At 39.7% G+C, this 12,118-nt stretch overlaps 1 protein-coding gene across 1 annotated transcript in view; it reads right to left on the reverse strand.

Moving 5' to 3' along the window:
- The window catches only part of RAB1A (RAB1A, member RAS oncogene family), a 40,849-nt gene extending 31,120 nt beyond the window's left edge, over window positions 1-9,729 (reverse strand). Inside the window, exon 1 of the mRNA XM_010575049.1 lies at window positions 9,678-9,729. Within this exon, the coding sequence (XP_010573351.1) occupies window positions 9,678-9,729 (52 nt within the window). The remainder of the gene's footprint in view (window positions 1-9,677) is intronic.
- Window positions 9,730-12,118: the final 2,389 nt, after the last annotated feature.

Consider the following 12,118-nt stretch of genomic DNA (forward strand, 5'->3'; position numbering starts at 1 on the left):
CTCCACAAGAGTACAGTGTTACAAACCTGTACCCCAGCTCTCTACAAAACAGCTTCAAGGGCCACAATGTGAAAGGAGGTTTTAGTGCTGCTTCCATTTACCCTTTCTATGCCCCAATTTGAGATGACCTTGCCAGTGCTGGAAATCACCAAATTTGGAGGAAGTGCCTTCTCCAACTGTTTGGATTTCCTAAGGAAAAAAGGCCTTTGTCATCATATTTTGTGTATGAGTGCCTATTCCACTGTCTTCACTTCCTCCTTGAGTAACTTTTGAATGCAGTGTCTGCTTTTCAACTAAATGTGAAAGTGAACCACAGATTTCAAGATACAAAGTTGTCACAAGTTTAATGGAAGTAGGCAGCCAGCTAGGAAGGAGATCCAAATGGTGCCTCCAGCCATGGAAAAGGATACTGCAAAAGCCCCATTCTTATCAGACATCAGATGATTGATCTAGGACAGACAAAAAGACCATCCAGGCCAGGGGAAAAATTTGCATGAGACATAGATCCATTGGAAACCAAGCTTCACCGATTCCATTGCTCATGAACCTACTTGCTCATTTCTCTTAAGACTTTCCTACCATACAGAGAGCTAGGGTTCCCTAAACATCTGTTCATGCCATTCGCAGTCCAAGTTACAGTTCAACTACATTTTTTTCTTAAAAAATCCAATGAGGACTTTTTTCCACACTCAGAATAGATGTCCTTAGTGCCCCAAACCACTGAACAGCTCTTCAAATACCCTGTTTCCACCTATCTACAATTTTTCTTAGTATAGGAAACCATTTTCACATGTGGCCTTATTTAAAATGTGATTCTGCTCACTGGCATTAGTTTGCAAAAATATAGGAATCAGTCTTTTTCTTTCTGTTTGTTGAGCTTAGATACTCAAGTCCCCAAGTGGTATTCATTTATCTTTTTGTGTAGGCAGAAGTCTTGCTCGTGATGCCATATGCTTGTGCATTATCAACAGGGCTTCAGGTTACATCTAGCAATGCCAGTGGATAGGATTAACAACCACAAAAGTTCTTCAGCACTCTTCAGATGTGCTAACAGAAGAGTTTATGGGAGTACTGCTAACTCAGATGAGGCAAAGCCAGCTGCTGTATCTCAGACCAGGATTTTAAACTGCTTTAAATAATCTACCTAATTATGCTTAATGTGAATTAGAGAGAACTCACAAAACCTGCTCTGTGACAGGTCAGTATGTAGCAGCTAGAAGGACTCATATGGCTGTGGATGGAAAATCTCTTTTCTCTGCACATCTGGATCTGGAACAAAATATCTGTCCATGTTCTAAACTAGTCAAGGCTGCAGCTACTGTTGTGCTAAGAAAACCAAGAAACAGAAATAGAGTCTTTAAGACTCCAAAAACACCTACTTAAGAAAAGGAAACCATATTTCTCCAGCAACACAGACATTATAGGGCCCAAGTTTATTGCACTTTTTCATAGAGCAAAATACCTTTTGGCACATTCTCCAATCCCATAAACATGACTGTGAAGGAGTGAAAATTAAACTCATACACAGAACAACTGTTAAGACTCAGCCTTCAACCTAAAAGTACTGATCAGTACTGATCAGCTGTATGAAGCAAGTTTTGCACATTCTTTCACAGTTTCAGTGGTCTTATTTAAAAAACAAACACACACAAAAAGACAGGTGCTCATCTTGATGGCAAATAGGTCTAAAATTGCATCATTTTGATATTTGGAACCTAGCATATATCTTCTAAATGAAAAAAATATCTTATTCTCTCACAGACACTCAAAAATTGTGTGCGTTTCATACCTCTTCAGCATCAAGTACAGTACATTCCACCTTCAGAAGGATACAGGAATGTTTAAAGACAGAGTTATCTGAAACAGCACCATGACAGCCATACCCAAGTACCCCATCTACACATAAGAGACACAGCCTCATATTCACTACAAAGGATAGGCATGTGTTCACATTGTGATAGCTATCATGTCACTGTAGAACTTCCATAAACCAAAAGTACTAATAGTGCCTGTGCCTTGTCTTCACTAGTGTCCACTGAAGTGAAAGCTATCACCATGTGAATAAATTCTCAGCAATGCAACTAGTGAAGACTAGCGTCTCAGACATTTGTGCCTCAAAGGAGAGCCTGAATGAATTTTCAGTTGTCTAATGAGTTCACACTGCAAGCTTCCCTTGCTAGGAGGTAGTAGTAGGACCTCTTTCCTCCTCCCAGCCATCCATCTTCATAAAATTGCTACGAAGCTGGAAGACTAGAGTCCTCTGTCTCTCTTCCATATGAAGTGAAATGGCCAACAGGGTTCCATGTTATTAGTGCTGAATGTTGGAATAGACAGAGTATGATCACATAAACCTTATTTCTTTAGGGAATCAGGCTCAAAGAATCACCCCCCACCCCCTTTTTGCACTAAAAAGACAGCTATTAACTTACTGATCTATCTCCGACAGACGAAGGAGGTGAAGAAACAAAGCAAGTAAGCGATGATGTTAACTGAGGAATAAATTACTCTTTGGTAGTCAGATGGAAGAAAAGCCTCTGAGGAAATTTAATCACCACACCCTGCTATTTATTAAAGGACTGTGTGGAAGCCATGGCTGGGCGACTGCTTATGCAAACTTAGGAAAATGTTTGTTTAATAAAAAGATTAAACAAAAGGCTGCATGACAATGTCTGCTGTGTCTAACAGGACTGGACTGTTACAGAAAGCCTGATCTTGCATTCAGATACATCCAGGTAGACTATTGTGTCTGTGTGAAGCAGACAGATTTGTGCATGCACAGGCTAACTGAAGGATTCAAGCCACAGGGAAAAAAAAAAAAAAGACTGTATTTTTTGTCCACAGGCTGTGACAAAAAACAAGCTTAGGAAATTAGTTCTGTTATGGATCAAGGCTTACATGCATGTATACTTTCTAGGTAGAGCAGAGTTGTAACTTACTCTGAAGGATTTGTTGCTTTGAAAACTTTTAAAGGAACACTTTTCATGTGCATTTGAATGAAAAAACTGTAAATTGAGATTTGGTCAAAAATACGTATTTTTAAAATGCAGGGCTGTAGGAAAACCAATCAATAGATATACAAAATTTACAATAAAATTTACAAGTAAAATTCCTACTATGAATACCCAGCAGAAAAAAAGCAACACTGCAGAACTCTCTTGGTTACTAGTGAATGGTACTGTTCACATTCTTCAAAAAGATTAGAAGTGGGATGTTGCATGTAACTACTGTGATTCATTTAATCTTTTTTTGTCTCTTTCCAACCAAGCATTTTCACAGGGGAAGAACAATGATGTAATCAAGTTCCCCTCTCTGCTGAGACCGGGTAATTGCAAGGTTTTGTGCTCATTTGTTGATTAGAAAATTTCAATCAGCGATATCATTAATAAAAGTAGGTTGTCTTGCCATTACTTTGTGGTAGTTCATGAGGGAGATAGAAGTACCTCATGACCTACTTTTAGACCACAGTCAGGGGGTGAAGGATCACCCAACCTTCCAAGATACTTAAAAGGAGGACCAGGATTGAACACACCTCTTACTTGATTAAAACAATACAGTATTTTATTGGGAATTATTCTTGTTTGCAACATGATTTTCCTAGTTAGAAGAAACAAACCCAGATGAAAATGAGAAAGATTAAATTCTGCCTCTCCACTGTGCTGCAGTCTTTCCCTCTACAACTATTGATCCAAATATTAAAAAAATCTAGGAAAGCACATACAACCTCACATTAAAATTATTAAATTACTTAGCTGCATTTTTAATTATCAGGCACAAAGGACAAAGGTATTTGTTGCCATCTGCAGTATCTAAGCTGCTTGTCATTGCGATGTTTAAGAAAAAGGGCTCAGATCCTGAGTTACTTGTGTCCAGCTCTGCCTCCAGTTCGGATCTGAGCTTAACTAAGCAGAGACAGCAGTGAGTTGCTACTCAAGACTGCCACCTCCTGTCTTAAATCCCTAGTCACTCACTGGCTGATTAGTAAGTAACCTGATCAGGGTGCTTCTTCTAATACTCCCTTTGCTTGTAAAGCTAATTCTATGTAGAAAGGCTGTTTCTTCAAAAATAACCAGACACAAATATTTACATAAGTTACAGGAAGTAGAGCAACTATGCAATATGTTGTATCTGTCTTATGAACAGTTACATTTCCATGGATATACAAAGCTATTAGACCTAATGAAAAACCAAAAAAGAGATTATTTCCTTCTCAAGCAGCACTATGCTGTGTCTCACTGTTCCATGTTTCAACAGACAGGCCTATCCATTTTAGTATGCACATTAATCAATTGCCAGATAAAAATACATTACTGACATCTGAAATGTGCTACTGCATTTATAAACTGTTGATTAAAGGGAGAAAGATTAAAGGGAGAAAGGTTGCATTTTTTCCCCATGATTAATACTAACTTTAAGTACAAGTGGGATCAAAACTGCCAAAATTGAGAAATTAGAGGACAGTCTTATGCTTTGCACACTTCAGATGTCTGACAGTTCTTTGCTTCTAATCAATTAGGGGACAGCCTTGCAGTCTTTTATTCACATCTGAGACTTCCTCTTCATGAGTCTGGCTACTGGTATCCAGAGTAAATGCACATTCCTGTGTTATTATCCAGATTGAGACCTCAATATCCTCCCTGTAAGGAAGCATAAAAATTCTCATACAAAAATTTTGACTACACCCAACCTTCACCTGCAATTTAGAAAAAAACCCCAACCTTTATTTCCTTTCCTTTCCTTTTCTTTTCTTTCTGTTTGCCTTATTTCATTTGAAATACAGGGCAAATAATCTCTGTAAAATTGATAATTGAAAGCTTCAGATATTTTTCAAAGAGGTTTTCCTTATTTTAAGCTAGTGGTGCATCCACTTATTTGAGCTATTTCCCCATTTTCATTCTCAATCTTAGTAAGTTTTTGGCCTTCATTTAACCAGGGTAGCTTCCAGAGGCTTGTAGTTAGGAATTTCGAGGGCAGTACTCACTAGTTCTCACTTTAACACTGAATGTATTATTTCTCTTGTGCCATGGCAGTAGGAAGAAAAAAAAAAAGCAAAAAAAGAAAGCACATCGTTTTTGAAGCAGTTCTTGGGTTGCTTTCATATGATAAAGTTCTTACCACTGAATGGAGTATGGTAAAAAAGTAATTGTGCTGAGCATCTGCACTGCTGCACTGGACATAAATCAATGGACTTTGCAAATGTCCAGCATTTCTGAGAAATCCATTTGGGCTTTGTTAAAAACAAAAGGCTTTAAAAAAAACAAGTCTTTTGGGGGGAAAAAAAAAAAAAGAGAGGTGCAATTCAAACCAATATATGATATAGCAATATCATATATTGACAATTCTTATGCCTTCTGGAAAAGCTACTTAATGAAAGACATTGCACTTCATTCTGAAATGTCTCCCATTTAGTCAAACCTCCCTGGTCTTCAAAGTATTACATAGAACTCTCCAAGTGTTGCAGGACCAGTACTGGCAGCGGGAGAGCTTGAAAAACCCTGCAGCACAGCAGTATAGTAGGCTTTCCTGCATCCCATAGACCAGCAAACCAAGGTGCAGATGTTTCCGTCTCCCAACCTCTTGCATGCTGCATCTTTGCAGCATTGACTCAATCAGGACTGAAACTCTCCGATATCTTTGCACATGGTCTATTTACTAAGCCCATATGTCCTACTTCCACGGCACGCTCTGCTCTGAAATTTCTGGTCATCTTGCTTCAGTCACTGCAACTCGTAAAATCATAGAATCATAGAATGGTTTCACTTGGAAGGGACCTTCAAAGATCATCTAGTCCAACCCCCTGCCATGGGCAGGGACATCTTTCACTAGATCGGTTTGCTCAAAGCCCCATCCAACCTGGCCCTGAACACTTCCAGGGATCATCCACAACCTCTCTGGGCAACCTGTTCCAGTGTCTCATCACCCTCATCATAAAAAATGTCTTCCTTATGTCCAATATAAACCTACCCTCTTCCAGTTTAAAACCATTGCCCCTTGTCCTGTCACTACAGGCCTTGGTAAAAAGTCTTTCTCCACCTTTCTTATAAGCCCCCTTTATATATAGAAAGGCTGCAGTAAGGTGTCCCTGGAGCCTTCTCTTTTCCAGGCTGAATAACTCCAACTCTCTCAGCCTTTCTTCATAGGGAAATGGAAAAACTCACAGCTTTCTAGTTTCTAGTATGTACAGAACATTTTTTTTCCCTCAAATGAATTAAAATAACAGATCCTTATAACACACTTCAATGCTACCTTTCATTTACTCTCCCCATAACTCATCCTCACATGGAGCTAGGCTCCATATAGTCCTGCATACATACTAAAATATACACTGAATCACTTACTTACATCTGTGAAACATTGCAGGATATAATCTCTGTGAAAACTATACATGAGCTGTTAAGTACATAATAATCATTACAGATCAATCTATCACAATGGGGTGCTGACAACAATTTTCGATCACAAATTCAATATCCTTATGGTCACATAAACATGTACACAAATGCAAGCTAACTCGATTACCAGTGACTGCATTTTGTTCAGGTCATACTTTATCATAAAGTCATTACTGCAGGTAAATACAGACTGGTTAAATAATACACATAAATTACTGTTACCTAAGGTGTCATGTTCTCTGCAACTTTTTTTCTTTTCTAAGTATTCCTACTAACAAGAATATAATAAGGGCTATTCTTAAAATCCAATAGCATGGAACAATATTTTCTTTCTAAACAACAGCATTCCATCATTGCGTTTTTACAGCAACCAAGCATATACTCATGTAAAAGTGTTCTGTAAAAACTGAATTTAAAAATGCAGAAAACATATAAAGAACGGTCAAAAAAGCGCCATTAATCAATTTGTTAGAAGTAACATTCACTTGTATGGGGCTTAACTTCACAGCAACGACGAACTGATTGGAAACCACATTCTTTGAAAATTTGAAGTGCAAATAGACTTCAGCTATCAGGATTCTACCATCAGCAGATTATGTCAAAACATTGTTTTGCATATGCTGTGGATGAGTTTTGAAAACTGCATTTATTTTTTAACAAGTCAGTATTCAAGCTCACAGTATTAAAAAATCAGTGTTGTGATTAATGCACAGGACTGGGTATCAGATGATTTAGATTCTAATCTTGGCTCTGTCTCAGACTTCCCCTGTGAGATAATCACTTAGAATTATCTTTTCAGAGGTGGCATCTAATTTTGGATAACCCAGCTTTGCCTGCCAGACTTTAATATCTGGAACCCAATTTTCAGAAAATGGTTTCATTGATTTCAGCTGGTATAAAAAGAACTCCAAGTCTCTAGAAATCAGATTCATGAAACTCTGAATTTCCATTGGTTGCCATTTATATCTCTGCAAAGTGTCCACAAAACATTACCAGTGACATAAGTGGAGAATTCAGATTTGTTAATACTTTGCATCCGCTGCACATGCCTAAACAACTACAAAACATTTAGTGCAATGGAGAACAGGGTCCAGAGCATCCAGAGGCTTGCCATGAGTGAGGTATTCAGTGTCCAACACACCTCATCTGCACATTTCAGTGCTTCAGCTTAGGTGATCAGAAATTAAAGTGTTTCAAGTAAGAGGCAATAGGTGAAAAGGCAGATTTTCTTTACCGTAAAACTGTTTGTGGCCCCTAACTTTCAGTAAAATCAGCGTAAGTATATGCCCTGCAGGGATCTGGACCTTTGTGACAAAGCATCATCACATATACAGTGATCAAAATTCATTATGATTTGCAGTGTTGGAACTCTGTAAGATAATTTTGAAGTTGTGTTTTAAAAACGTTGAATGGCAGATGCGATAAACGCTAGAGATGCTACATGGAAGCGAACTGGAGTTGAATTTAAAAAAAAAAAAGTGACCTTTACAATCCGTTCCTATGTTTATCTGGAAACAAGTCAACAAAAATAAACATTCATACTCTGTAACCCTGTGACACTAAAGAGGAAAAACATTTTCTCCACTTTGTGAAGAAATGTTATTGAAAAATCCCCAAGAGTAAAAACCTTTCCTTGTCATATTTTAATTACACAGCCAAATAGCTCACTTAAGAATCCAGTCCTGGTGTAACCTACACTGGATCATACCATCTGTGTGAAGATGTTTTGCAATTATGCCAGTACTTCCAGCTCAGATGACTCAGAGTGGGTGGTGCTTATAGGGAGGAGAATCCAGACCCTTTTGTCCTTCACAGAAATCCAGGCCTGCTGAGCATTCTTGTCTGACACAGTTCGACACCAGAGTTGTCTTTTCTTAGCAGGAAAATTATCCTGTATAGGCACCCATGACAACACTGCTTCTGGCACCTGAGCGAGGCCGGTTTTGATAACCAAGAAAGTTAGATATTCAAGATTTGGTAAAGGTCAGAGTCCCTTAATGCTAATGAGGTAGTCATACATTGTTGGGGGTGTGACTGTGGAGGGCTTATCTGCCCTTGAAACCATGATCTATTTAGAAGTATTCAGACTTCCTGAATGTTTTTGACTTACTATATCCACTGTTTCATAAATCCAGCAAATGATACCCAGTGTTTAGTCAATTCTAAGGGACGCTTTCTGTGAATATTTCTAATCTTCTATTTTTGGTAAAGTAATGAAATAATTCTGAGACAAAGGTAAAATGCCTCAATAAGAAACAAAACAGATTAATGAAAAGGTAATACTAATACTTACGTAGAATGCCTTTCCCCTGCTCTGCCAAAACAACACTGGAACCAGCCTCATCAACATAGGAACTGGCCTCAGTTTCCGCAGCCAGCACAGAGTTGGCATGTGCAAATCCTATACACCTACACTGAGAGAGAGGGTTCCGTAGGAAGTGCAAGTGGGGCTAAGAAACACACTGTTTGCAGTGCTGTGTGTGAGATGTCATCTGTTCCTCCTAGCCCCTCCTTCCTCTGCTATACTGAGCAGAGCTGTGGGACAGTTGTCCCAGTAACTCATTGTCCCTTCCTGTTCTGAGTATTTCCTGCCTCTGTTTGTATGGTTTCTCTATGTCTGCACATTAGGATAAGCATGGAGCACTTAATCAGCAAGTTCACAAAAGTCTATTAAACTCAGTATAAGATTATCTGTTAAGCTTCAGCACTCTGCTTAGACATCATGGTTTTATTATCTTCTACCACGAAGACTTGTTCTCTCACGAAAGTCACAGCAAGTCACCACACTTCTACTAGGAAACTGTGGGTAGTTCTCTCCGTGGCTTTATAAGCAGCAGCAAGTGGACACTAGCTTTTTGGAAGAGAAATCTTCTATTTACACAATGTTATGCAAAGGTTACTTTTCAACTTACTGCAAAAACCTAAGTTATGAAGTATATATACAAAATGACTCTGAAAATAGAAAAAAAGTATTATTTTCTTCTGTTTGCTTATTTCTTTACAGCCTTCTAAGCAAGTTGCACTAACTAGAACGTACACAGAATGGAATATGTGCAATATATACACAAAGAAGATAATTCAAATGTACATGGTACCCTGTATTTTCACCCATCAATTCACTGATTTTTAAGCTTTTCCACTTCAAGATCTCTTTGCATCATATGACTGACCTACAAAAGAAATACTGATTCCTGTGTATATTGGGTGTAGTTAAATTAAATCTCTGCAGCTATGATTTACTTATAATTACACTGTACTATTAGCACAGTTCAAGTATTTCACAAATACCGACACTCCGCAGGATCTGTGGGGTGTTACAGCGTTCCTCAACGCCACTCATGTGGACGACAGATCTCCTTCTCCACTGACACACTAGTGGATGCACTGGCATGGAGGAGACATCCTCTGTTACCCTGCTCACAGCAAATGACACTGAAAAGTAAAGACCACAACAAAACTTCCCTCTTGGGTTGCTTCCCTCATGGTTGCTGCCATGCTCTGCAACTTTCTTCCTACAGACACTGTTTTTTTTTTTTCTTTAGAACAAGAAGTAATATCTCAGTTCAACTAAACTAGTAAAATAAGTTTTAAAATAGATTTCCGTTCAAACCACATTATATTTCCTCTCCCGCATCATACATGACCTTTAATAAAACACCAAAATCTTTTAAGGCTACCCAACAACTGACAGCAATAGCTGGTAGCAAGAACAGTGATGGATTTACTGACTATACTGTGCAATACCTAAGTTCCTCCTTAATAGGCCTACTTCCGGTACAGAACTTGCATCCCTCTGATGTGTAATGTTATATTCTATGCCAGAAGCAGCAAATTAGCCATTTCTTTTGCAGTGATTGGCAGACTTCAGTATCACTATTTCTTGAGTGACTTTAATTACACTGTAATTTCTGACTGCAGTTCTCAAACTAACCCTTTGTCATACAGCATTTTCTTTAACTAACAGTCTAAATCCCTGGTAGGAAGAGGCTTATGTGATAAAGTTCCAGGGGATGTATATTAATGCAATAAAATTAAAATCTTAAACGTATATAAGGATCTAGCGAATATCTAATCTCAGAAAAGTTAGTGAAGGCAGTTTGGTCTTTAGTTTGCTCTTTTTTTCTTCAGGTCTACCAAATTAAAACATAGTTTGCCTCAGAGCAGAGTAACTTTTGCCATCATTGTACATGAGGAGGCATAGGTGAAGCATTCTGTCTGACAAACCAACAGATGATTTGAATGCAAAATAAAACATTTCTCATTCAGATATTGCAGATGCATTATTCATGAACATCAGTATGATACCGCATGGCCCCATATCCAGTTTATTGAAACTAAGACATAGGCAGGTTAAGTAACGTGTCCAGAATTACCCAGCAAGTCTAACAGCAGAGCAGTAAGCAGGGCGTAGTTCCCCTGTCCAAGCCCTCTATGCTGGGTTCAACAAGCTGAGTGATTTCAGATACACAGATTAACTAATTTTTCTGGACAAAGAGCAGGCTTTTAAGGCAATTGCTTTACACATCTGGCTTCAACCAGCAATGTAAAACCTTTACTTGTATAAGTAACAAAATGTCATGCCCTGAAAAATAGATTAAAATATGAATGTTAAACATATCTATATTAGAAAGCAATTCATACCCAGGTAAAGCTGCTACTGCTCCACAGTGACCAGGACGTCCTTCCATCATAGCTGCATGGCACTGGATTAGTACATGCTTGTTTGCATAGCCTCTTCATCCTACTAGGTAATGCCCTGTCTTCTCCTCATTCTCAATATCTGGATGTGATCAAAGTGAAAAAAAAAAAAGTCAAATATTATGGCCTATATTCTGGTGTTTTTAAAATTTCTGATTGTTCCCACTAGTCTGTAAAATTCAAGGCAGAAAAAAACCATTACAACCACCATTATTTGTACATAACTCATGTAACTATACAAAAACCCTTGCACTTATTTCTGCTACGCCTGATTGTAACAGGCCATTTTTCATAGTGGACTGACACAGCTCATGGCACAGAAGTAAGAAGGGTAGGTTTGTACCCGGCTTCCCGAGTCTCGTGGAAGTCAGTGGAATTTCGGGCAACGCAAGTAAAAAATACCGGGCTGTGAGAGACAAGCCAGAAGATCATACTGTTCTTTCCTTTATTTTGAGTCCACCAGACAAATGCAAACTGTTTGCCAAGCAGACCTGGGCAAAACCTCTTGGGGAGAGTAAAAGCTCTTCTGGGACGTCGAGCTGTGAAGTAACACGGTATTAATGATAAATACTCAACAGCTGCCTAATTTTGCTCTGTGCAAGGGGAGCTGGCAGACAAACCCGCTGCGGCGCAGGCTGCCGGGGAGGGGAAGGTGTGAGAGGAGCGGGCGGGCAGCCCCTCGCCCCGGAGGGAGACGGGCAGGCAGCCCCCGGGCCTGCGGCCTGCTCTCCTCGGGAGGCGGGGGACCCTGCTCCTGCCCGGCTCCCTGCCGCGGCTACCCGAGCACCTCCTCCATGCGCTCCTGCGGCGGTAGAGGAAGTCTCTGTCTGTCTGTCTGCACAAGCAGCCGAGGAGAGCTCGGTGACACCCCCCCCCCCCCCGAGGCACCGCCCCCATCTCGGCCCCGGCGAAACGCGAAAAGAAAAAAAAAAAAAAAATCCGGTCATTTGACTCGGTTTCCGGGCCGCTCTCCTGTCCGGGAGCGCCCCGGCGGCGAGCCCGGGGAGCGGGGCTGCCTGTGGGGGACGGGG

This window comes from Haliaeetus leucocephalus, unplaced genomic scaffold (genome assembly GCF_000737465.1).
Source record: "Haliaeetus leucocephalus isolate CR32 unplaced genomic scaffold, Haliaeetus_leucocephalus-4.0 Scaffold450, whole genome shotgun sequence".
NCBI lineage: Eukaryota > Metazoa > Chordata > Aves > Accipitriformes > Accipitridae > Haliaeetus > Haliaeetus leucocephalus.